The sequence below is a fragment of the Rhinolophus ferrumequinum genome, chromosome 22, assembly GCF_004115265.2.
Source record: "Rhinolophus ferrumequinum isolate MPI-CBG mRhiFer1 chromosome 22, mRhiFer1_v1.p, whole genome shotgun sequence".
Classification (NCBI taxonomy): Eukaryota; Metazoa; Chordata; class Mammalia; order Chiroptera; family Rhinolophidae; genus Rhinolophus; species Rhinolophus ferrumequinum.
The window spans coordinates 31,643,435-31,671,151 of NC_046305.1; the positions used below are offsets into that span (position 1 = coordinate 31,643,435).

General features: G+C 38.1%; 1 protein-coding gene across 1 annotated transcript in view; it reads left to right on the plus strand.

Annotated features, from left to right (window-relative positions):
* Window positions 1-25,770, plus strand: part of TLCD4 (TLC domain containing 4) — a 64,916-nt gene extending 39,146 nt beyond the window's left edge. The window contains 2 exon segments of the mRNA XM_033092317.1: window positions 22,249-22,409; window positions 22,412-25,770. Coding sequence (XP_032948208.1) covers window positions 22,249-22,409; window positions 22,412-22,566 — 316 coding nt within the window. The 3' untranslated portion in view covers window positions 22,567-25,770.
* The last annotated feature ends 1,947 nt before the right edge of the window (window positions 25,771-27,717 follow it).

Consider the following 27,717-nt stretch of genomic DNA (forward strand, 5'->3'; position numbering starts at 1 on the left):
TATTGTTTCTAGTAGCTTTTTGGTAGAGTCTTTAGTGTTTTCTATATAAAGAATCATGTCATCTGTAAAAGTGGCTAGGATTTCCAGTACTATGTTGAATAACAGTGATGATAGGTGGCAGCTCTGTCTTGTTTCTGAATGTAGAACAAAAGGCTTCATTATTTTTCAATTTTAATTATGATAGTAGCTGAGGGTTTGTCATATATAGCCTTTATTATGTTGAGGTATTTTCCTTCTATACTGATTTTATTAAGTGTTTTAATCATAAATGGGTGTTGTATCTTGTCAAATGCTTTTTGTCTCTATTGATATAATCATATGATTTTTATCTCTTAGTTTGTTTATGTGGTGTATCACATTGATCGACTTGTATATATAGAACCATTTTTGTGCCCCTGGGATGAACCCTACTTGATCATGACATATAATCTTTTTAATGCATTGTTGTAGTCGATTTGCTTGAATTTTGTTTAGGATTTTTGCATCTGTATTCATCAGAGATACTGGTCTGTAATTTTCTTTTTTGTGTGTTATCCATACCAGGTTTTGGTATCAGGGTAATGTTGACCTCATAAAATGAGTTAGGAAGTATTGCCTCTTCTTCAATGTTTTGGAAGGTTTAAGGAGGACAGGTGTTAGATCCTCGTTGAATATTTGGTGGAGTTCACTAGTGAAGCCATCTGGTCCCGGACTTTTGCTTTTGGGAAGGTTTCGGATTACTGATCAATTTCCTTACTGTTGATGGGTCTACTTAGATTTTCCAGTTCTTCGTGGTTCATCATCCTAGGAAAGCTATATGTCTCTAAGAACTTGTCCATTTCTTCTAGGTTGTTGAATTTGGTGGCATATAATCCTTCATAGTATTCTTGAATGATCCTTTGTGTTTCTGTAGTCTGGTGGTAACTTCTCCTCTTTCATTTCTGATTTATGTGTGTCTTTTCTCTTTTTATCTTAGTGAGTCTAGCCAATGGTTTGTCAATTTTTAAAATCTTTTCAAAGAATCAGTTCTTGGTTGCATTAATTTTTTTCTGTTGTCTTTTTGTTCTCTATTTCATTTAGTTCTACTCTGATTTTTATTATTTCCTTCCTTCTGCTGACTTTGGGTTTCATTTGTTCTTCTTTTTCTAGTTCTTTAAGGTGTAATGTTAGGTTGTTTATCTGGGATTTTTCTTGTTTGTTGAGATAGGCCTATAATGATGTAAACTTCCTTCTTATTATTGCTTTCACTGCATCCCAATAATTTCTGACAAGATGTATTTTCATTGTCATTTGTTTCTATGTATCATTTGATCTCTCCTGTTATTTCTTCTTTGACCAACTTGTTCTTTAATAGCATGTTGTTTCATCTCCACATATTTGTTGTTTTTCCTGCGTTCTTATTGCAGTTGATACCTAATTTCAAAGCCTTCTGATCAGAGAATATGCTTGGTATGATTTTAAGTCTTTTGTAATTTGCTGAGGCTAGTTTTATGTCCTAATATATGGTCTATCCTTAAGAATGTTCTGTGTACACTAGAAAAGAATGTATAGTCCGATGTTCTAGGATGAAGGGCTCTATAAATATCAATTTCATCCATTTGGTCTAAGGTGTCATTTAGGGCTGATATTTCCTTCCTTATTTTTTGTATGGATGATCTATCCATAGCTGTCGGTGATGTATTTAGGTCCCCTACTATAATTGTGTTTTGGTCTATTTCTCCCTTTAGTTCTGTTAATAGTTGTTTTATATCTCTATGCTCCCTGATTGGGGGCATACATATTGATGAGTGTTATGTCTTCTTGTTGTATTGTCCCCTTTATCATTATGTAATGTCCATCTTTGCCTGTTGTTACCTTTTTTTATCCTGAAGTCTGTTTCATCTGATACAAGTATGACTATACCTGATTTTCTCTGGATACTATTTACTTAGAGTATCAATTTCTACCCATTCATTTTGAGTCTGTATTTGTTCTTGTAGCTGAGATGCTGGAGACAGCATATGGATGGGTTTTGTTTTTGATCTAGTCTGCTCCTCTGTGCCGTTTTGTTGGTGAGTTCAGTCCATTTACATTTAGGGTAATTATTGATATATGAGGATTTCCTACCATCCTATCTTTTGTTTTCTGGTGGCTCGGTGTCTGCATTGTTTCTTTGCCTTTTTGTTGCTGTCTGTTATTTCAGTGTGGTGGTATTCTATGATTCTTTCCTCTATGTCTTCTTTTTTATGTTATATATTTCAGTTCTGGATTTTTTTTTTTGAGTGGTTACCATTAAGTTTATGTAAAAGAAAGTTTCATATATACAGTAGTCCTTTTTCTTCAGCAGGCTTCTTTGCCACATTCCCCTTTGGAGGTTCAGATCTTTACTCTCGCCCCTTTTATGTTTTTGTAGTCACAAGTTATCCCTAGTTATGCTGTGAGTTGATTTCTGAGTTGCAGTAGCAAGTTGTCTTTTTCTTCTTTTTCCTTTTCTTTTTAAATTTTTTTTTCTTCTTTACCCTTTATGTTTTGTTTAAGTGTATAGTGCTCTATTTTGTGCAGTGGTTGCCATTCCTGCTTCTGTTTGTCTGTTCATAATACTACTCATGGTTTTGTATTCTTACGATTTTTTGTTTCTGGTCAAATAGCCTTCTTCAGTATATTTGTAATGCATGTCATGTGTTAGAAAATTCCCTCAGCTTCTGTATGTCTGGAAAGATCTTTATTCCTCCTTCATATCTAAAGAATGTATTTGCTGGGTATGTTATTCTTGGCTCATTTCTCTCTTTCAAAAATAGTTTGAATATTTGATTGCACTCCCTCCTGGCTTGTAGAGTTTCTGCTGAAAAAATCTGGTGATACTCTAATGGGCTTTCCTTTTTAGGTTACCCAATCTTCTTTTCCCTGGCTGCCTTGAGGATTCTTTCTTTGTCATTAATTCTCGACAGCTTCAATATAATGTCCCTTGGAGAAGGCCCGTTGGGAGTGAGGTAATTAGGTATTCTGTTTGCTTCTTAGATTGGAGGATCCAGTTTTCCCCCACAGGTTTGGGAAGTTCTCGTTGACTGTTTGAATATACTCTCTGTTCCCTTCTTCCTCTCTTCTCCTTCTGGTATACCCATTATTCTTATGTTGCTCTTTCTGGTGGAGTCAGAAAGTTCTTGTAGAGTTCTTTCAATTTTTGTAACTCTCAAGTCTCTATCTTGTTCCATCTGTGTCATTTCCAGATTTCTATCTTCCGGAATTCTTTCTTCCGTCTGGTCAGCTTTATTACCTCAGCTTCGTTTTCATTCTTTCTTTCTTTTATTGAGTTCTTCATCTCCAGAATTTATATTTGGGTCTTGTTTAAAATTTAAGTCTCTTTGGTAAAATGTTCATTTTGTTCTTTGATTGTGTTTCTGAGTTCATTAACCTGCCTGTCTGTGTTTTCTTGAATCTTGTTGAATTTTTTCAGAACTGCAACCTTGAATTCTCTGTCATTTAAGTCACATATTTCCATGTCTTTAAGTTAATTTTCTGGAGAGTTTTCATTTTCTTTCTGAGCTGCCTTGTTACCTTGGTTATTCATGGCAATTAATGAATTATTATTTCTCTTCTTGGGCATCTACAGTAGTGGGTTCTGTAGCAGGTTGATATGAAGAGGTCTTTCTTTTTCTTTCCTGTAGGTGTTGCTGGAATGTCTTATTTTCTCTCCTGCTGCAGCCTTTTATTTTCTTTCATGCTATAGCGTTATATTTTCTCTTGCACTATTCTGGCTTCTCACACGATTGGGGTTTCCCTGAATGGGGGGCTTCTCCTCTGTGAAGAGATGGTGGGGTCTCAGGGCACTGCCTCCATGGGAGGATGTGGAGGGTGATAGAGTTCTGAGCTTCTGAAATCCCAGTGCTGCTCCTGCAGCCCAATTCAGAGTCTATGTGTCTCCACAGCTCTGGTTGCCCCCAGAGTGATCCGCCCAGAAAGATGGGGGAAGGGTGAGCTACGAAAAGCTGCTGGTGTTTGTGGCTCTGAGTAATGGCAACTACCAGCCCATAGCTGCCTTTCCCCTACAGTTCTTTCTCTTTCATTGGAAGTAGTTGCGCTTTGAGTCTGTGGCTGCAGGAGCATCTGTCCAGTTTTAGGGCTGTAGATATTTTGTTCTTTAATCTGGCACTGCTACCATTTCTTCTAGAACCTGCTTCTAACACTGGGAGCAAGGGGGTGGGGTGATCTCTGGGGGCCGGTGTAAGGAGGGGGTTTTGTCGGCCAGGCTCCTTGTCTTTGTTTTCTGTTTTCTGCCTGGCAATGGGGGCTTAAAATACTGTTCTCAGCCTTCTTTATTCAGTCTTTACTCCAAGGTCTCTGCCACAAGCTCTGGGTTCAGCCGTATTATATGCTGATCCCTCAGGTCTGTGGGCCACAGGGCGGGTACCTGCAGCCTGAATCTTTCCTCTCCAGGGACCACAGTGAGCTCCCTTCTGCATCCTAGGGTCTGTGTTTCTGCACTTTCCCTTTCCCTCCTCCGCTGTTTGTCTGATTTGTCCACCTTCAGGTGATTTGATGCATGGGTCTCTTAGATGTGCTTGTGTGTTGCTCAGGGAATCACTGTTGAATCATAGCTGTTCAATTTGTTGTAACTTCCAGGGAAATTTCAAGAAGCACTCCTCATTCCACCATTTTTGTAACCTCACTCTCATTTTGAATATTTCTTCCCAATCCCTTCTGTCCTGCAAAGTTTCTGTTGAGAAATTAGCTCATGTTTTTATGGGAGCTCTCTTGTAGGTAACTAACTGCTTTTCTCTTGTTGCTTTTGAGATTCTCTCTTTGTCTTGAACCTTTTAATTATGATGTGTCTTGGTATTGGACTCTTTGGGTTCATCTTGTTTGGGACTCTTTATGCTTCCTGGGCTCGAATACCTATTTCCTTTGCCAGTTTAGGGAATTTTTCCGTCATTATTTCTTCAAATAGGTTTTTAATTCCTTGCTCTCTTTCTTCTCCTTCTGGTACTCCTATAATGCGAATATTGGTACGCTTGAGGTTGTCCCAGAGGCCCCTTAACGCTACTCAATTTTTTGAATTGTTTTTTTCCTTATGCTGTTCTGATTGGGTGTTTTCTGATACCTTATCTTCTAAATTGCTGATTTGATCCTCTGCTGTATATAATCTACTGTTGAGTCACTGTAATGTATTCTTCATTTCCATTATTGTATTATTTATTTCTGACTGGTTCTTTTTTATGTTTTTTACCTCCATTTTTATGCTACTTATCTCTCTGTTGAAGTTCTTTCTGAGATCATTAAGCATCTGTATAATCAGTGTTTGGAACTCTGCATCTGGTAGATTACCTGTCTCCATTTTGTTTTGTTCTTTTTCTGGAGTTTTGTCTTGTTTTTTTATTTGGAACATGTTTCTTTGTCTCCCCATTTTCTCTGCCTCCCTGTGTTTGTTTCTATGTATTAGGTAGGGCTGCTATGTCTCCAGATCTTAGCAGAGTGACCTTATGTAGTAGGTGTGCTGTGGGGCTCAGTGGCACAGTCTTCCTGGTCACTTGAGCTATGCCCTTCAGGTGTATGTCTTGTGTAGGTTGTGTGTGCCCCCCTCTTGAAGTTGAGACTTGGTTGCTGTTTGCATGTCAATGGGAGGGAGTGACCCGTGGGCTTATTGGTTTTGAGGACTGGCTGTGACTATAGTTGAGTAGCTGTGGTGCTAGAGCTGACCCTTAAGAGAAGGATCCACTTCCACTGGGCTCTGGTGCCTTCTCAATTTGCCCCTTGGGTGTGTTGTCCTTGGAGGTGGCTGGGTGATGCTCCAGTTTGTTACAAAGCTGGCCACTGTGAGCACCAGCCCCAGGGACACCTGGGAGGGGACCTGCTACAGGTGAAGTTCAACTGCAGCCTGTGCCCTACCCAGGACCTCATGGCAGGAGCCAGAAAGAAATCTGCAGATGGCCACTGCCCTTGCCGTGCTTGGATGCACCTCGAGAGGCAAAGCCTCGAACCAAGGCTAGCTGCCGCTAGTGCCGAGCTTAGGGCTGCTCAGCCAGAGGTACAGGACATGCTCAAGTCAGATGCCCCTTGTCTGGGTTCTGTGAACCTTTGAGAGACCCTAGGAAAGTTTGCAGCATGAGCCAAAGCAGGCAGATTATACGAAAAAACCACTGGAATCTTGGGTGTGCCTGAAAGTTGCGTGAGTGAGGGCCTCAAATCACCAGGGTTTGGTGAACAAATGGAGTTAGTCAACTTGATGGAGACTCAGATATGGTGGCTGCCTGCATCTGCACACTGGAAAGTCATGGGCTCAATAAAGAAACAGTGGCTTCTGGCACGCCTCTGTCCAGGAGAAAGCAGCTCCTCCAGTCCACGTCCTGAAGCCAGATAACTCAGTTCCCACCCATATGTCCCTGTCGCCTCTATAGCCACTGCCCCAGTGTGGGAGCTGAGAGCCAGTGATTCCATCAGTGAATAAGTCTGTGTGTGGTCCCTTTAATAGGAACTCCTGGGACTCCAGCTGCCCTCCATCTCACTCAGCCACAGTCTCTGCTGGTTTTCACAGCCAGAATTCATGGGCACTTCTTTCTCCGGCACTGAAACTCTGGGCTGGGGAGGGTCTAGGACCCCTCGCTTCTCTGGTGGGGACACCGCAGCCGAGATATCCCTGGCAATTTTTAATGGTCACACGTGGGACCAGCTCATTCCCCATCTCTGCTCCTCCTACCAGTCTCGAGGTGGCTTCTTATTCATGTCCTTCGTTATAGGGCTTTTGTTCATCAACATGTCTGTAGATTCTCAATGATGGCTGTTTTGTAGTGTAGTTGTAATTTTGTTGTGGTTATGAGAGGAGGTAAGCAAAGCATGTGCCTACTGCGCCATCTTGACCAGATGTCCCAAAGCCTCTTACTTTATGTTACTATGTGGCTCTTTATGGAAGAAGTTTGCTGATCCCTGCTCTAGACTACCTCTTGTTCTGTTCCCTTTCATCTCTCTTCTATATTATTGTTTTCCTTTAAAACACAAAAATCAACATATGGAGTTCCCCTGGTTGAATCCTCTCAGTGGCTCCTGCTGCTTACAGGATAAAATATGAGCTCTTTAATGTGACACAGAAAGCTCTACAAGTAGAGCTGTCTTATCTCTTTCTGCCACATTTTCCCTCAAAAATCTCTTCTCACTCTAACTTGTGCATGTGCTGGAAAGGCCTCCTGGCTCCTCACTCATTCTTTAAGACTCAGCCCAATGCTGGATTGGGTGTCCCTTATCTGTGTTTCCATAATAGTGACATACAGTTAACATATCTTGTTGTAAAGTTTCTCTATATATTTTCTGTTTCTTATTTATCTCTGCATTGCAACAAATAATATTGCAGTGGAAGGCAACTTTTTTAAAAAGTAAGTTCTTGAACTCCTAAATTTCCAGAGTTAATATTCATTGAATACAAATGTTTCCATGCCTGAAAGAATCACATCTGCAACCAAGATATAACTAGAGTCAGTTCACAGCCCAGTGTCTGTGTAGAGGCTCAGAAACAGTACAGCATCCAAATCCTTACTGGAGTTTTTCCAAGGATGTCAACAAAGATCCAGTTTGTTACTCACAGTGACACTTCTTAAAATTCTCTTCATTCCTCTTGAACTCACAATATCTTCTGGACCCTGCAGCATTCCCAAGGCTCACTTGATCTTTTGTCTCTCAATTCCCAATTCCTCAAACTCACTGAACCAGTACCATGAAGGTATTGGTTCTTTGCTCCCACCCTCTTTTCTCACTTTTTTCTTTTTTTGTCTACATGCAAGTAAGCCCTTTCTCCTCTTTCCAAATGTGAATCAGAACAGATAATACAAACACGTTAATCCAGAGAATACAAAAGAAACCCCCCAAATTGTTTTTACATTACTTATAAATAGTATAGTGAGTACCATACTCTGCACAATTAACTCCCAGGAAACTAAATTGAAAGGTTCAAGTTCCTTTAGATGGGCAGGGACAGGAAGAAATGCCAAATGATCAAAGACAGATTTTTCTGTATGGCATTGAGGGAGGATGACAAACACATACAATTTGGTATCCTTTCTTTTAAACCTGGCTTACTAATAACTGTGAATGGTGGGTACAGGAGAGTGTTTTTCCTCCCTTCTTCTCCCCACATGCACATCTTCCTTCTTACTCCTGCTCCTTTCCCTCTCACTTTCAGTGCTATTTACATTCACAAACAGCCTTTATTTGTTGGAATGAAAGAGTGTTCTAATTAGGTGAGAAGACATGGATTGCGACAAACTAACTGGTCCTTCTGACATGAGAGACAAAGATAAGGCCAATTATATAAATATTATTTTACTTTGAATTAATATATGAGTTTTCTTTCTTTAAAAGAAACTGGCTTAAAGACCAGGCACTAGTCACATAGAAAAATTGGCAGAAGGTAACATGGTGAATGAATAGGAAAGCCAAAGGACATGCTCTTTAAGTCTGGGTTTGTAGATAATCACCTTTTCAGACAACCAAAGGTTTAAAAAGTGTGTGAAGTGGTTGTAGAACAGGAAGTAGTCTGGGCTAAATATAGTGTTGGACTTGTGGCATCAAAGGGAAAGTCTAGAAAGGTAGTCAAGGAAGAGAAGTGGGTTATTATAGTCCTCTAGGAAAGAGATGCTGAGGACCAAAAATTATAATGGCAACAGTGGAAATGGAATGAGTCAGGGAACGATTATAAAGACTTTTAGAAGATGAAGTGGACAGCGCTTGGTTACAGACTGTAGGAATAGCCCAGGAAGACTCCCAAGTTTCTGACTTGAACAACTGTCAGTGGTGAACCCATTGAGTGAGATTGGGAGGCTCAGAAGAGAAGCAGGCAGTTTTCTGTGGTGGTGGTGATGGTCATCGGGGGAGGGGTGGTTAGACAAGGAGCGGGTTATGGGTTTTTAGGCACGTTGAGTTTTAGGCATATTTGAGAATTTGTGATTAGTCAGGTGAAGATGCCCAGCAGTAAATTAGAAATATGGAACTACAAGTAGAGGTTAAGAGAGGACTTGAAACCAGAGATGTCAAGCCCCTGAGAATGAATGAAGTGACCTTGATGTAGAACACATAGAAGGAAATGGTCCTTGAGCACAGATATTTAAGGGACAGGCAGAGGAAGTGGAGACTGAGAAAGTGTAGTTAGGCAATCAATAGGAAATATTATTATGGAAATCAGGAGAGGAGAGAGTGGAGTCTGGTGGTTGGCAGTGTCATATGCTATAGAAAAGTCATCTGGGATGAAGGCTAAGATGAATCTATTATCTTGATTATGGGGAAGCCATCAGTGACGGATTTCTTTTGTAGGGGAATGCAGTCATATTGTATTGGCTTTGTGAAGTACAGCTGGTATACACTGTTGACTTCTCTTTCAAAATTTTGGCAGGGAAGACAAACAGAGAAGGAGAGAATTTTGAATTAGGAATAATTGAGCATGTTGGAAAGAGGGAAGGAAGAATTAGTCTATAGATGGGGCACTGTATGGAGCAAGGGAAAGTGGATAATTGACTAAAGTCCCAGAAGGTGGGGTGGGATCCAGAGCATGGGTGAAGAAACAGTTAGCCTTGAAGTGGGCAAGAGAAACCTCTTCATCTGAGTATAAAGGTAAAGGTGCCTGAAAAGATGTTTTGAGGCCTTGGGGTCAGAGTTTGAGGAATTCATGGTTGATGGACTCTAATATACATACAGAGGGTGCCAAAAAAAATGTATACACATTTTAAGAAAGGAAAAAACTGTATTAAAATTGTAATATTAAATATATACCAATAACAAAAGATGAATACAAGTCATGTGTATACATTTTTTTGGCACCCCAGTTATATCTCAGTTAGTAGAACAGTCCAGTTCCTCTGATGGGATTGAGAAGCGGAAGGGAATGAGGAAGGGAAGTGACTTGAGCTACGGTAAGACAGAGGTTTGGAGGCAATTCTGTGGAGAATGTGAAGTTAAGTAAAAGGGATGTGAAGCAAATTGGAGAATTCAGCTGAGGTTTATATCTCTTTAAATTATATTTGTGCCTTTATGTTAATATCAATAGGGTGAGTAATATTTATTGATCTTTTAAAATGTATCATAACAGCTTATAGTATGTTATATATGTATATATAATATGTTATGTATGTATATAATACAGTATATTATGTTAAGCATGTATGTTATATATATAACAGCTTATCTATGTACATAAAAGTATAGGGAGGGGCTATCATTATCCCCATTGTGTAGAGATAAAACTGAGGCACAGAAGTCAATAACAGAGAGAAGTAAGACCACACAGCTGCTCAGCGGCAGAAGCAGGCTTTGAACCCAGGCATTCTGACTGTGGAGCGCAGTACTCACCTTCACCAAATGCTGTCCTACTTAAGGAAAGCTGGCTTGATGAGAGGCTGGAGGTAGGCAGGATGAGTGGGATAGATAAAGTGGTGAGAGAACCAAGGGTGCTGATGTGTGTACTGAAGGTAACAGCTCAGGTAGACAGGAAAGGATGTGAATCAAAGTCTAGGGGCTGATAGTAAGAAATTTGAGAGTTGGGAGGGCAAAGAAGAGGTATAGGTGGAATTGGGTAAAGTGAAATATGGGATGTGAAGAGTTGTGGTTAGGAAGGGATGGATTATTTGAGGTACAGCATTTATAGTAACTCCATGTAGTCAAAGAAGTGAATGGCTAAAGGATAAGGGGGAGTCTTTGGAGCAGAGAAAGATGGAGGATAGGAAATTTGGATTAGACCAGAGAATGTTGACTTTACTGGTTCAGCGATGGTTTCCTATTTGTTATCTTATTTTATAAATTTGACCATTGCTGCCTAGTTTCTCTTAATTGCCTCGACTAACATTTCATCTCTTTCACCCTACATATACTTATAAATTATAATATACTTCTTATTCTGCAAATTATTTCTATTGGGCATTTTAATTTCTCATAAAATATTTTCATGTTTTTCTTAACTGTTAATTTTTAGTTTCTGAGACTGAGCAGTTTTTAACTTAGTCATGACTAATGCGGTCAAATTGAATATTAAGATACATGGATATATTTTACTATATTTATAATTTAAGCTCCAAAATAATGAGGTAAAATTAGGCAAGGCAGTCTTTTTTAAAGAGAGAAAAGTAGAACAGATACTCACTGAATATTTTAAAAATTAACTTTTGAAAATAGTTTTTGATTTACAGAAAAGTTGCAAGGATTATTTAGAGAGCTCCCTTAGAGCCCACCCCCAGCTTCCACTGTTGTTAGCATCTTACATTTGTCACAATTAATGAACCAGTATTGATACATTATTATTAACTAAAGTCTATACTGTATTCAGATTTCCTTAGTTTTTGTTTTATTAGTTTCAGGTGTATAAAACAACATAGCGATTAGACATTTATATACCTCACAGTGATAATCCCAACAAGTCTACTACCCATCTAACACTATACGTAGCGATTACAATACCATTGACTATATTCCCTATGACTGTATATTTTTAAAATTATAGTTGACATTCAATATTATTTTATATTAATTTCAGGTGTAGAATGTAGTGGTTAGGCATTTATATAATTTATGAAATGATTCTCCAGATAAATCTAGTTCCCATCTGACACTATACATAGTTTTTACCATATTAACTATATTTCCCATACTGTATTTCACATCCCTGTGACTATTTTGTGTTTACTGATTTGGACTTCCTAATCCCTTCACCATTCTCAGCCATCCCCCCCAAACCTCCCAGCTAGCAGCCATCAGTTTGTTATCTGTATCTGTGAGTCTATTTCTGTTTTGTTTGTTCATTTGTTCTGTTTTTCAGATTCCACATGTAAGCGAGATCATATGGTATTTGTCTTTCTCAGTCTGACGTCTTTCACTTAGCATAACACCCTCTAGGTCCATCCATGTTGTTGCAAATTATAAGATTTCATTCTTTTTTGTGGCAGAGTAATACTCCATTGTATAAATGTATCACAATTTCTTTATCCAATTGTCTGTTGATGGGCATTTCAGTTGTTTCCATATCTTGGCTGTTGTGCATAGTGCTGCAGTAAACATAGGGGTGCATATAGTTTTTGAATTACTGTTTTGGATTTCTTTGGATGAATACCCAGGAGTGGAATTGCTGGGTCATGAGGTAGTTCTATTTTTAATTTTTGGAGAAACCTCCATACTATTTTGCATAGTGGCTGCATCAATTTGCAATCCCACCAGTGGTGCACAAGGGATCCATTTTCTCCACATCCTTGCCCGCACTTATTGTTTTGATTTATTGATGATAGCCATTCTGATGGGTGTGAGGTAATATCTCATTGTGGTTTTTATTTGCATATCTTTGATGATTTTTTAATGATGTTGAATATCTTTTCATATGTCTACTGGCCATCTGTATGTCCTCTTTAGAAAAATGTCTCTTCATGTCCTCTGCCCATTTTTTAATTGGGTTGTTTGTTTTTTTGGTGTTGAGTTGAATGAGTTTTTTTTATAAAATTTGGATATTAACCCCTTATCAGATATATTATTGACAAATATCTTATGGTTTCCTTTGCTGTGAAGAAACTTTTCAGTTTTACATAATCCCATATGTTTATTTTTTCTCTTACTTCCCTTGCCTGAGGGGATATAGCAGTAAAAATATTACTAAGGGTAATGTCTGCAAAATTTCTTCCTACATTTTCTTCTAGGAGTTTTATGGTTTCAGATCTTACATTTAAGTCTTTAATCCACTTTGAATTTATTTTTGTATACGGTGTAAGGAGGTGGTCCAGCTTCATTTTTTTGCATGTGTCTGTCCAGGTTTCCCAGCACCACTTATTGAATACACTGTCTTTACCCCAATGTAAATTCTTGCTTCCACTGTCGTAGATTAAATGACCATATAGGCATGGATTTATTTCTGGGCTCTCTATTCTGTTCCATTGATCTATGTGTCTGTTTTTATGCCAGTACCATGCTGTTTTAATTACTATAGCCTTGTAGTATAATTTGATGTCAGGTATCGTGATACCTCCCACTTTGTTCTTATTTTTCAAGATTGTCGAGGCTATCTGGTGCCTTTTAGAAATTTTAGGATTATATGTTCTATTTCTGTGAAAAATATCCTTGGTAGTTTGGTAGGAATTGCATTGAATCTGTATATTACCTTAGGCAGTATGGACACTTTAACTATATTAATTCTTCCTATCCATGAGCATGGTATGTGTTTCATCTATTTATATCTTCTTTAATTTCTCTCTTCAGTGTCTTATAATTTTCTGAGTACAGGTCTTTTACTCCGTTGGCTAAATTTATTCCTAAATATCTTTGAAGCAATTGTAAATGGGACTGTTTCCTTAATTTCTCCTTCTGATAGTTTATTATTGGTATATACAAATGCAACTGATTTCTGAATATTAATTTTGTATCCTGATACTTTACTAAATTCATTTATCAGGTCTAATAGTTTTTAGTGGAGTCTTTGGGATTGTCTATATATAGTATCATATCATCTGCATATAGTGTCAATTTTATTTCCTCTTAACAATTTGGATGCCTTTTATTTCGTTTTCTTGTGTGATTACTGTGGCTAGAACTTCCAGCACTATGTTGAATAGAAGTGGTGAAAGTTGGCAACCTTGCCTTGTTCCTGATCTTAAGGGGAATGGTTTTAGCTTTTCCCCATTGAGTATGATGTTAGCTGTGGGTTTAGCATATATGGTCTTTATTATGTTGAGATATGGTCCCTCTATTCCCACTTTCTTAAGAGTTTTTATCATAAATGGCTGCTGGATTTGTCAATGCTTTTTCTGCATCTATTGATATGATCATATAATTTTTATTTTTCATTTTGTTAATGTGGTGTATCACATTAATTGATTTGTGGATGTTGAACCAAACTTGCATAGGCAGGAATGAATCCCACTTGATCATGGTGTATGATCTTTTTAATGTATTGCTGACTTCTGTTTGCTAATATTGTGTTGAGGATTTTTGCATCTGTATTCATTAGAGATATTGGGCTATAGTTTTCTTTTTTTGTAATGTCTTTGTCTGAGTTTGGGATCAGGGTGATAGTGGCCTCGTAAAAAGTGTTGGGAGCCTTCCCTCCTTCTGGACTTTTTGGAATAGTTTGAGGAGAATAGGTGATAATTCTTTTTTGAATGTTTTGTAAAATTCACCTGTAAAGGCATCTGGTCCAGGGCTTTTGTTTGTTGGGAGCTTGTTGATTACTGATTCAATTTTCCTGGTAGTAATCAGTCTATTCAGGTTTTCTGTTTCTTTTTGAGTTAGCCTTGGAAGGTTGCACGTTTCTAGAAAATTACCCATTTCTTCCAGATTGTCTAATTTGTTGGCATATAGCTCCTCATAGTAATTTCTTAAATTTGTTTTGTATTTCTGTGGTGTCTGTTGTCACTTCTCTTTCGTTTTTGATTTTATTAATTTGGATCCTCTCTTTTTTTTGATGAGTCTGGCTAAAGGTTTTTCAATTTTGTTTATCTTCTCAAAAAAACAGCTCTTGGTTTCATTGATCTTTTGTATTGTTTTTTTGCTCTCTATTTCATTTATTTCCACTCTGATCCTTATTATCTCCTTCCTTGTACTCCCTTTGGGCTTATTTTGCTGTTCTTTTTCCAGATCCCTTAAGTGTAAGGATAAACTGTTGATTTGTGATTTTTCTTGTTTCTTTAGGTAGGCCTGCATTGCTATGAATTTCCCTCTCCGGACTGCTTTTGCTGCATTCCATAGATTTTTGGGTCATTGTGTTTTCATTTTTGTCTCATGATATCTTTTGATTTCTTCCTTGATCTCATTGTTGACCCATTAATTATTTAGTAACATGTTATTCAGCCTCCATGTATTTGTGTGTCTTTCAGTTTTTCTCTTGTAATTGATTTCTAATATCATAGCACTCTGGTCAGAGAAGACACTAGATATGATTTCAATTTTCTTAAATTTATTGAGACTTGTTTTGTGGCCTAACATGTGGATCTATCTTGGAAAATATTCCATGTGCTCTTGAGAAGAATGTGTATTCTGCAGCTTTGGGGTGAAATGTTCTGAAAATATTGATTAAATCCAACTGGTCCAATGTGTCATTTAAAGCCACTGTTTCCATTTTTATTTTCCATCTGGAGGACCTGTCCCTTGTTGTCAGTAGTGTGTTGAAGTCTGCTACTATGATAGTGTTACTGTTGATCTCTGTCTTGATGTCAGTCAGTATCTGTTTTATATATTTAGGTGCTCCTATGTTGGGTGCATAGATGTTTACTAGGGTTATGTCCTCTTGTTGGATCTATCCCTTTGTTATTATGTGGTGCCCATCTTTGTCTTTAATATATTCTTCATTTTAAAGTCTATTCTGTCAGATATAAGTATTCCTACCTCAGATTTTTTTCTCATTTCCGTTTGCATGAAATATCTTACTCCAGTTCTTCCCTTTCAGCCTGTGTGTGTCTTTTGATCTGAGGTGAGTCTCTTGTATACAGCATATACAAGGATCTTGCTTTCTTATTCACTCAGCCACCCTATGTCTTTTGATTGGAGCATGTAATCCATTTACATTTAAAGTGATTGTTGATATGTACATAGTTATTGCCATTTTGTTATTTGAATTTCTGGTCTTCATTAGTTAGATTGTTTCTATCTTTCTTCTGTTTACAGAAGCCCTTTTAACATTTCCTGCATTGCTGGCTTGGTGGTAATGAATTCTTTTAGTTTATTCTTTTCTGGGAAGCTCTTTATCTCTCCTTCAATTTTAAATGATAGTCATGCTGGATAAAGCAATCTAGGTTGTAGGCCTTTGTTTTCCATCAGTTTGAATACCTCCTGCCACTCCGTTCTGGCCTGTAAAGTTTCTGCATAAAAGTCATTTGATAGTCCTATAAGAGAAAGTAACCCACTGTCTTTCTCTTGCTGCTTTTAGTATTCTCTCTTTGTCTTTAGCCTTTGCCATTTTAACTATACTGTGTCTTGGTGTGGACCTGTTTGGGTTCATCTTGGTTGGAACTCTCTGCGCTTCCTCGGCTTCTAGGTCAATTTCCTTCACCAGGTTAGGGAAGTTTTTTGGTCATTATTACTTCAAATATGTTCTCGATGCCTTGCTCCCTCTCTTCGAATCATGTGGTATTCCTACGATGTGCATATTGTTGTGCTTGATGTTATCCCACAGGTCTCTTAAACCATTTTCATTGTTTTTTATTCTTTTTTCTTTTTGTTGTTCCTCTTGGGTGATCTCTGCTAACTTGTCTTCTAAATCGCTGATTCGATCCTCTGCCTCATCTAACCTGCTGGTAATTCCTTCATGTGTGTTCTTTGTTTCAGTTATTGTATTCTTTAATTCTAACTGGTTGTTCATTATGATGTCTCTGTCCTTCGTTATGTCGTCACTAAGCCCCTTAAACATTTTATCATCAGTGTTCTAAACTCTATCTCTGATAGGTTGGTTACCTCTATTTCATTTGGTTCCAGTTCTGGAGGTTTTTTCTGTTCTTTTTATTTGGAACATGTTTCTTTGTTTCCCCATTCTGGGTGACTTGTTGTGTTTGCTTCAATGTATTAGGTGGATCCCCTAGGCTTCTCAGTCTTTGCTGGGTGATCTTATGTAGTACATGTCCTTTATATTTGACTTGCACCGCTTCTCTTTTCTCCTATGCATGTTCTCCAGAGGTGACTCTTGTGTTGTGTGTATTCTCCCGTTAAAGTTGAACTTTAATTGCTTTTGGCTTGTCAGTAGTTGGGATGACTCCTAGGCTGACTAGTTGTGAGAATTGGCTATGCCCACAGTGGATGAGCTGCTGTGTGAGGTTTGACCCCTCAGATGAGGCTTGGCCCCTATGGGCTCTTGTGCCTGTAGAGAATTCCATCTGGGTGTGTCACTTGAAGGTCAATACTCTGGTTTTGGTCTGGAGTTGTCCTCTGGGTGTGTTGAATCCTGTGCCTCTTGATCTGGGCCCTGGTGTAGGGCAATTTCAGAGCAAAACAAATCAACAAGCACAACAACAAAGAAAAAAACGAAATACACTCACATGTAAAAACAACTGATAACCAGCATGCAATACAGGTAAAAATATCGAACAAAAACAAAAATCAAACAAAAAAATTGATACAGCAAATGAAAAGAGGGAAGAAAAGTAGGGCAAGGAAAAGAAAAAAGAAGAGAGAGAAAGGGGAAAATGTGAGTGTGTGTGTGTGTGTGTGTGTGTATGCGCGTTAAAAATGATAGTAATACTAAAACAACAGAAAAAGAGAGAAGGAAAAAATGCAGTGCCAGTCTTGGCTTGAGCCCACCAAGCTATCTCCAGGTTCTGCTCTGCTGCACAAAAACTCCTCTGCATCTTGTGGAGGCAGAGCCAGCCAGCCACCTGGTGTCCAAAGTGACCCTGGCAGTGCAGTTCTAGATAAGTGGGGCTATGGGGTATGGTTGGCAGTTTTTACAAAGTCAGTGCAGTTTCTGCTCTTTCCTGCACAAATGTGCTGAGAACAGCCACTTGGATGTGGGCTTCTTTCCTGTGCCCAGGTCTCCTGAGTCTTAGGGCGCTTCTTCCGTCAGTCAGACAGTGTAGGGGTGTGAGATTTCTGAGCTGCTGAAAGCCCAGAGCTGTCTCTCACCCCTGCTGCTGACCCCTGGGTGTGTCTAGGCAGCTGTTGTTGCCCTGCTGCAGGCAGACCAGAAAAGATGGGGACTGGGGAGGGGAGGAGTCTTCTGTCTCCCGGCCTGGCCTCTTTCCTAGGTCACAGCTTGCAAACCTGGGCTTTTTCCAGATCCTGAGCGCTATGGCTCCTCTGTAATCTGACCACTACTCCTCTGTTCAAGGACCAGTTTAAGACTCTGGAGGGTGAGGGTAAGATTGGGAGAGTGGGAGGAGGGAACTGGGTGTGGAGTTTTGCTTTTTGTCTGACCTAGGGCCAGCTGGAGGTCTCACAAGCTGCTTACTGCCTCACAATCTGGATACGCTGACCTCTCAGCTGGAGAGATCAGCTGTGGGGAGCAGGGAGAGAGGCCAGCTGCTGCAATCTCTGGTCTGAGACCTGAGGCCCTCCCCCCCAGCCTCCACCCCCCCCCCCCCCCCACCCCCCGCCACATCCCCGCTGCAAATGCGGGCTGCATCTCCACACTGCTCCCTTCCCTCTTCCCCTGCTCGCTGGGTTTGCCCACCTTCAGGTAATCCTCATGCAAGTCTCTTAGCTGTTCTGTGTGATGAGCAGAGAGTCCTTTGGTGGGTTGTAGATGTTCAGTTTGTGGTAAGTTCTGGAGGAGAACTCAAAAAGCCCACCTTGCTGCCGCCATTCCTATGTCATCCCTATAGTTTTGTTTTTAAAGTCTGTTTGGTCCGATGTAAATATCGCTACCCCAAGATTTTCTCATTGCCATTTGCGTGAAATATTTTTTTCCATCCCTTTACTTTCAGTCTATGTGTGTCTTTCGATCTGAGGTGAGTCTCTTGTAGACAGCATATGCATGGGTCTTGTTTTCTTATCCATTCAGCTACCCTATGTCTTTTGATTGGAGCACTTAGTCAATTTACATTTAAAGTGATTATTGATAGGTACTATTATTTGCCATTTTATTCATATTTTTATCTATTTTTTCCTCTTATTCTTATTAAAGAAGTCCTATTAACATTTCTTGTAATACTGGCTTGATGGGTAATGAAATCCTTTAGCATTTTCATGTCTAGGAAGCTCATTATCTGTCCTACAATTTAAATGACAACCTTGTGGGGTAGAGTAATCTTGGTTGTAGGCCCTAGTTTTTCATTACTTTGAATATTTCCTGCCACTCCCTTCTAGCTTGCAAAGTTTCTGTTGACAAATCAGCTGACAGTCTTATGGAAGCTCCCTTCTAAGTAACCAGTTGTTTTTCTCTTGCTTTTTAGGATTCTCTTTTTGTCTTTAACCTTTGCCATTTTACTTATGTGTCTTGGTAATGAACCTGTCTGGCTTCATCTTGTTTGGGTTCTCTGTGCTTCCTTGGCTTGTATGTCTATTTCCTTCACCAGGTTAGGGAAGTTTTCCATCATTATTTCTTCAAGTAGGTTCTTGATTTGTTGCTTCCTTTCTTCCACTTCTGGTACTCCTCCGATGTGAATGTTGTTATGCTTGATGTTGTTGCAGAGGCCCCTTAAGCTGTCTTTTTTAAAATTGTATTTTCTTTTTGTTGTTCCCATTTTTATTTTCTCCTCCCTTGTCTTCTACCTAAATTGCTGATTCGATCCTCTGCTTCATCTGATCTGCTGTTGATTCCTTCTAGTGTATTCTTCATCTAGTTATTGTATTCTTTACTCCTGACTGGCCTTTTATATGGTTTCTATTGTCTTTTTTTAATGCTTACTATCTCTTTGTTGAAGTTCTACTAAGTTCTTTAAGTATTCTTATAGCCAGTGTTTTAAACTCTGTCCCTGGTAGGTTGGTTGGCTCCATTTCATTCAGTTTTTTTTCTGGAGGTTTTGCCTGTTTTTTTGAGACATGTTTCTTTGTTTCCTAATTCTGGCTGCCTCTTCGTGTTTGCTTCTATATATTAGGTAGGTCTCCTTTGTCGCTCAGTCTTCCCTGGGTGGTCTTACGTAGCAGGTGTGCTGTGTGGTCCAGTGGTGCAGTCTCCGTGATCACCTATGTGTGTTTCCGGGAGTGTCCCTTGTGTGTGTTTTCCTGTTGTAACTGAGCTTTTATTGCTTTGGTGCATCAGTGTGTGGGATTGACTACCAGGCTGACTGAGTGAGGATTGGCTATGCCCACAGTGTATGAACTGCTCTGTGGGGCTGACCCCTCAGAAGGGGATTCATCCAGTGGGCTCTCATACCTGTTGCAACCACCCTTTAGGTGTGCCACATATGTGGCTAACCAGGTAGTGCTCCGATGTGGTCTGAAGCTGGCCTCTGGGTATGTTGTTTTTGGTGTTTTTTGGGAGGGGCTCCCACGCAGGCCAATTTCAGCCTTGCCTGTGACCAGCCCTAGACTACTTGGTTGGACCTACAAAGCTATAAGTAGTTGGTTACTGCCTGTGCTGGGCCTGTGGACATCTGGGGGTGGACTTGCTTTGAATTGAGGCTGGCTGCCATCAGTATTGGGCCTGGGGCAGCTTAGCAAAATGCCCAGGGACCCCTAGGCCTATTGCAATCTACCAGCTTCCCATAAGGTTCAGCTGTTGAAAGAGTGTCCATAGGTGTGTGGGCTGAGCCTGTTGACCCTCTGTTGAGAGTGTCTCTGGTGGTGCAATACTACCTAGGTGAGGTAGGTTCCCAGGGAGTCACGAGGCATGGCCAGTTGTTTTTACAGTTAATGAAACTTCAGTTCTTGTGCCGGTGCTGGGCCTGTGACTACTTTGCAAAATGTCCTGAGAACACTTCAGCCAACCACTGCTCACCTCGTTCCCACAGATTGCCGAGAGCTTCCCAAGAGAGGCTGTAGTACAAGTTCTGGTTGACTGTCCACTACCAAAAGTTTTCCAGGCTGTCAACTGCTGTAAAAGGCTTCCACAACTTGTGTGGTAGAGCCAGCTGCCAAGGAGCTGAGAGTGCCACCAGCAATGCAGCTCTAGCTGGGCATCTCCAAGGTGGTGTGCACATGTGGATTTTACCAGACCAAAGTGGTCTCAAGTTTGGGGGAGCGTTCAATATAGAAAAGATGGTTGCCCTTCTGTAGGCTACATGTGAGGCAGGTTCCACACAGGGACAAAGGCAGCTGTCCCTCCTGCCCTCGCCCTGAGCTACACAACTCAGTCTTTCCCCGTATGTCTCTGGTGCCTCTTTTGCCACCCCTTCACCGGAGCCCAGGTGAGTGTTTGCAAGCAAGTAAGTGTGTATGCGGGCTCTTTAAGAGGATGTCTCAGTTTCCAGCCACCTTCGATCTCACCGGATTGGACAGAGTCCTTGTTGATTTTCACTGCCAGATGTTGTGGGAACTCCTCTTCGTGGCACAGGCCCCCTGGAATGGTGAGCCAAGTGTGGGGCTGGGATCCCTCCCTCTTCAGGGGGCACCTTTACTACCAATGTGTCCCCCTGGTGTTCAACCATTATTTGTGGGTTTGGGGTCAGCCCATTTCATGTTTCTGCCCCTCCTACAAGTCTCAATGTGGCCTCTTCTTTGTATCCTTATAACCAATAGTTATAGTGGTTCTATTCAGCTATTCTTCAGATGATTCTTGAGGTTGGCTATTCTATAACTTGTAGTAATTTTGATGTGATCCTGGGAGGCAGCAGGCACAAACATTTACCGAATCCGCCATCTTAAACCTTCCATCTAGAATCTCATATTTCCTTCATTTTTACCTAATGTCTTTTTTTCTGTTTCAGGATTCCATCCAGACACTACATTACATTTAGTTGTCATATTTCTTTAGATTCCTTTTGGTTGTGACAATTTCTCAGACTTTCATTATGTTTGGTGACTGTCAGTTTGAGGAGTACTGGTCAGGTGTTTTATAGAATATTTCTTAATTTGGGTTTGTCTGGTAGTTTTCTCATGATTAGACTCAGGTTATGCAGTTTTTGGAGAAAGGACCACAAAATAGAGTACTGTTCTCATCACATTATATCAGGACTGCATGCTGTAAACATGACTTGTCACTTTTGATGTTTACCTTGTTCATGTGGCTGAGGCAGGTTTGTCAGATTTATTAATTTAAAGTTACTCTTTCCAACCTACTTGGCTTCTATACTGAACTCTTTTGGAAGGAAGTTACTATTCATAGCCCCGTCTTGAGGAGTGAGAGTTATGCTTCACATCTTTGAGGGTACAATATCTACACAAACTATTTGCAATTATTCTGGAGAGAATATTTGTCTCTTCTCTCATTCATTCATTCTTTCATTCATTCATTTATATTACTATGCTTCATGGATATTTATGTTATACTTTGGGTTATAATCCAGTGCTGCATTATTTATTTGGTTATTCAGATTGTTACAGTTTTTGCTTTTGGGAGCTCTTTCAGTTGGCTTCTGCATCCCTATGACATAACCTCATCAATTTGTTTTTTGAGCATTTTCTTGCTTTTTGGCACTAAAAAGTACTCTAAATTCGTATTGTATATTCTCTGTGCCAGTCCTAGAACCACCCATTTCTCAAGGAGCCCTGGTTTCTTTTATTGGAGAAATGTGTTAGAAACCAAGATCTGGGCCCTGGGTTTGCTCATTGCCCCTGGGAACCATTGTTTCTATGCCTTCCAGCTGACAACTTGGAAATACACTAACCTTTGAATTCACACACATCTAAAATTATTTCTATATATGTCCTTGGCCTCTTCATATAAATCTTAGGGGGATGTTCACTGAATTTTAAAAGCTATATTAAAATGGTAAATTCTCATAGATGCAGAGTAAATGTGATGTTTCTTTCATTTTTGTCCAGGTGGTTCTTTGAAGCTCTGAAGTATCCCAAATTTTCCAAGGCTAACGTCATCAATGGAATACTCATGACGGTGGTGTTCTTCATTGTGCGGATTTCTTCCATACCTCTTTTCTATGGCTACATTTATTCTGTGTTAGGAACAGAGGCCTACATGAGGCTTGGATTTTAATCCAGTGTTCCTGGATATCTACTTGTGTTGTTTTGGATGTGATGAATGTCATGTGGATGATCAAAATTACAAAGGGGTGCATCAAAGTCATCTCTCTCATCAGTCAAGAGAAAGTCAAAAACAGTGTTCAGAATGGAAAACTTGACTAAAAGTGGGCTATTGATAAGCATACTTCATTACTACCTGTATTATATCTACTGATAGGATGAATTCTTGGCATGTTCTTGTGTTCCTTTATTAATTATACTTGTTTTCCAGGGTTTCTGTGTCTTCTTTTTTTTTTAACATTTAGAAAAGAGAAACTAAAATTTCATTTTTTCCCCAAGTTTTCTTTCCCAATTTTCTTCTGCATTGTAAGCATGGATAAAATCTTAAAGGTTTAAGTTAAAAGTTATAAACATAATGGGGAATCTTTTCAGAAATCTATTAACCTGCATTGGGATTTTTCTCTGTGGAACAATGACTATGCCAGTTTGGCACACTTGGTTTTATGTTACCAATTTTGCTGAAAGAATCGGAACTACTTTTAAATTTGTAAATAGCTCTCAACATTTTGTTGTACTGCACTTATTTCTTATTATGGCTGTCATTGCCTGCGTAGGGTTTAATTTCTAAATTGTTGAAATGTTCTTAGGCTATTAAAAGTGATATATTTTGCACTTAGGTTGTGCTATTATCTATTAACAATGAAGCATTTTACTTACTTTGTGCATATTTAATTAGTTCAGTCACGGAAAATACTTTCTGCATTTTTTGATTTTTCAAACATCACTTTAGTATTTCTATTTTTAGCATTTTATTAAATCATTGCCTTTTTATCTTACAGTAAGGCTTAAGACAGATCTTATAGAGCTCCTTAAGAGATGAATTCCACCTAAAAATGCATGTTATAGATGATTAAGGCTAATAGGAGGAATCAATTAAGAAAAAGCTTTAACATTGCTATCTCTGTTTCCCTTGTTGTTTTTCTATGAAAAATATTTCTATTTGCAAAACGTGCCTGAGTTCAAAACCCAACATCATCAGTACCAAAGTCTTATATAATATGTATTTATCATACTCCTAAAGTAGGTCTCTTCTTGATGAGACCAAAACTACAAAAAAAAAAAATCAGTATTCATATTTTACTCAGAGTTTACACCCATGCTTGCTTAGTCAATGTTTTGAGTGCTTGAATGGCTACAGGGAAAAAACCCAGATAATTTAACTATTCTGATTACCAATATTATTGTCTTACATGGCGATCAGTGGTGATTCTAGCTATGTATGTGTGCATGTGTGTTTGCTTTTGCTTTGGTTTTTGTAACCTGAATATAGAATTATATAGTTAGCTATTATTGCATTTACTTATTTTTCGCAAGTACTTGACTTTAATGATTGTTTTTACCGAAAAAAAAATTAACTGGTGGTGATACTTTGAATTAATTGAACCCAAACCAAAGATCCATTCACTTCCTCAGTTTGAATGAGAATGTTTGACTCATTTTCATTGCTCATGTTATGAGGATGAAGGGAGACTGCCCATATATTTCAAGGCTTTTGATTTAATTTGATTTGATTTGGCTGTCCAATGCAGATAGAGCCCAATTAAGTTTTAGAACATTTAAAGAAGATAATTGAAATCTCAGTCAATAACCAAATGACAAAATGAGATTGATTGGCTCATATTAGGTATACCTATTTTGAAAGACTTAAAGTAATGTGAAATATTGGTAATTTTTTAAAGCTACTAATATTACATTGATAATTTGTTACTAAATGTAGTGCCTTCCACATAATAGGCACTTACACATGTATTAGTTGTTTAGACGGGTATAAAAGCATATAGTTTTATCTTGTTCTTTTCTTGCTCTTATGCAAGAAAACTAGCTTTTTAAAAGGAAAACATTTATATTAGAAACTATTTTGGAAATTCATTCCTTTAGATAGAAATAAAACTTGAAATAAATATTTGTGACTCTGAATACTTCTATAGTTTCTGAACACATATTTTAAACCCACCATCAAAATGAAGTTTAGTGAGTTTCCATATAGCAGTTTCAGTTTTCATAGTTGTTTATTTCATGCTTAAAACTTAATTTTTACTTTTATTGACAGCATCTTTCATTAGTATAGCTGCTCACTAAATAAGTATATTTAAAATATCAATGTTTGAACTGAAGTTTGTTACTCTCCATTAGTCAGCAATTCTTATTTTGTGCTGGCTCCATGACAACCCATTCAGCATCCAGATTCAATACCCAAAAGTAGATTGTACATACTAGTATTTCTTCATATAACAGGCATGAAATGGAAAAGACACTACAAACTGCCATAATACTTTAAGTCAGATCTTTACAGGAGCTGTATTTTGCTGTTTGATGACTGTATCCACCTCCCCAAGATATAAGTAATTAAAGATGGAACATATTTATTAAACACTGAATTTTCATTTATTAAACGACAACCTTTGCTAGCCATTTTTACATATTAAGCATTTTGACTTTATGGATTAATTTAAATGATTCTATTTGGCATTCTGATTTAACAACTGTTAAAATATTTATAGAAAATAAAAGCAAATTGGTATACATTTTTAAGCAACTCTATTTTTGTAGAAAAAGATTAGTGACAACCTTAACTATAAAGATGCTCTTTGAATGTGTAGTAGTCTAGAAAATAAATATTCTTACAAAATTTTGAAAGTGAATGGAAATCAACTGAAGAGCATGCAATATAGATTCTGCATTAGATATTTTATTCAGGAGAATTTAAAAATTATGAGCTTGAGTTTATAGAATTTACATTTTCATGTCTAAAATCTTTTTAATGAGTAATGTTTGCATTATTTAAAACTCAAAATGGAGTTATTATAAGTACAAAGAAATTAACTCCTGCTTAAATTGTGTCTTGATACCTTATAGTAAGTTGAAATGCCAGTTTTATTCCATCTGTTTAATTTTGTTATTTTATATTTTATGGACTATCCCTGTGTTAAGAGAAGTAATAATGTCTTTACCATTCCTAAGAGTGACTGATATACTATGAATGACCCACTACTGTTGTAAAGATCTACTTTTAAAAATTGCCTAGTTTATCGGTGTTATTATCTAATTCTTTTCTAAATTTTAATAATCTATTTGACTCAAATCAAACTTTTGCTAAAGTATTAGTTTTTGAATTGTATACTTTTCTGGAGAATGGTTCTTTACTGCTGTGAAGAGCCAGCTTAACTGTGTCACACCATTTGTTATCATGTGTTTAGCAATATTCTTCTCATGGAGATATATAGGGAAAGTATGTTGTAATATTCATGTTTGTTCTGTTTCATTTTTAAGGGAAATAAACATGTCCCAAAGACACTATTAAAATAAGTGTTTGCACAAGTTTCAGTTTCTAGGTTACTCTTAACTCCAAATATGTAAATTTATGTTGAATTGGCTTTAAGTGGTTGAGTCTGTTACATGAAATTGAAAAGTCCATGTAATTGTTGACATAATCAGTTATACTTCATAGAAGACTATGTATTTATGTGTTTTGGATTCCATAAGAAGCAAACTCATAATTTTATCAGAAATGTGGCACAGTGTTTTTAAACAGGTACCAGCACAGTAGTGAGACCCCTCCTATGTGGAGAGGCCTGGATGCACACACACGTTCCTAACCTTAACCACAGCTGGTCGACAACAGACACTAAAACTACTTAAGAGAGAGTCCTGACACGAATTACAGGTGGTATGTATGAGAACAATGAAAAGCCAACAGGACGTTGTGTTGGAGGAGACACCATGACTGATTTTCCCTTAAAAGCCACGATGCTCCTTAAATCTAGAAGTTATCCTCTGAATCCTTCCAACCCTTCCATCTCTTCCTCCTAATACCCTAAACATTTCATCAGCACCTCCCTCCTTTATGCCAACACCTTTCTATGTCAATTTTGAGGCTTCCCCATACCTGTAAGCTGCCATGTCTATTGTGGCAAATTTAAAAGTTTACAAGTAGGTTCTTTCATTGAAAAAATCATTGAAGTAAATTAAATAGCGATCAAACCATAATTTATTAAGAGGCTTCAGGAAGCCATTTAGCATTTAAAATACTTGTTTACAACATGAAACAAAGCTAATAATGTTATGGTTTATTGAGTAACACCTGCAGTTTCTCTTTTTCCTTAAACTGGTTTAGCAATAAGAGCTTTATAACATGTTTCTGCTGGGGATTCATTGTAGGTATATAAGTTATCTAAATGTTTTTCCTTAGACCCCATGACAGGAAGAGGAGGAAATAAGGTGGCTGTGTTGAGGATGTTACAAGGAGGGGGTGCTGGTCTGTGGCAGTGTTATTGAGCCCTGCTCTTTAATCACGCCAAATTAGTTATGGTCATGTTTCTTTTAAAAACAAGCTTGCCAGCAAGTGGCTTACTCAGGGTGTTTTCTGAAGTATAACACCCATGGACTTGAGCCGTAGGCCTTTCTAGTCCAGACCTCAAACTGCCTCTACTAGCTTTGACAGTAAGTCATACCCTTACTGGAAGGTACTTTGGATAGCAGGGAAGAACTAAAGGCAGCTGCTAAAGATTGGTGTGTTTTCATTGAAAATGTTATACTGATTTCCTCTGAGAGTAGACAGTTTTAATATCAGGCCTTATTATTTAAGACCAAAACCAATGAGAAATATTTCTAAATCTTAAAGATATAAATATAATACCTCTGGATAAAAACTTGTTAATATCATTTGTGTATTTATTTCTTTATATCTTTATATAATTTTTTCTGTAATGAAGTGTGCATTAAAGTGTTTGCTACTTCATGGTTAATGAAGCCTAAAAATAACTAAATAAAATATGCTATGTATTTTCATTTCTTGCTTGGTTGGCTTCTAGTATGATTATGTCTACTTTCAAGGAATTTTTTCATAGATAATATTCTCTTACTAACTTGTAACTAGGATGAGTTAGAAGATTTTGTCGTAATTATCAGAATTTATAATAACTTTCAGACATAGATTTAATTTGAAAAAGTTACTTGAAAACTGAAGTACATGCAATAGCTAGAGTGATATATACACATTTCTTTCCCTGAGAATATATAACATTAATATTTAATTGTCATGAAGATTTTGGAAGTCTTTCAAAACACATTTAACATTTTGAGAATACGCCTAATTTATTTTCCAGAAGGCTTGAAGAATTTTTGTTTTCTTTACAAAATGTGAGCCTTGGTAGTTTACAAATCAATGTTACTCAGATTTATAAGCAATTAAAATAGCAGTTTATATTCTTTATTTTGGTTTCTGGTTGTGCTTTATGTGGAAGCATTAATACA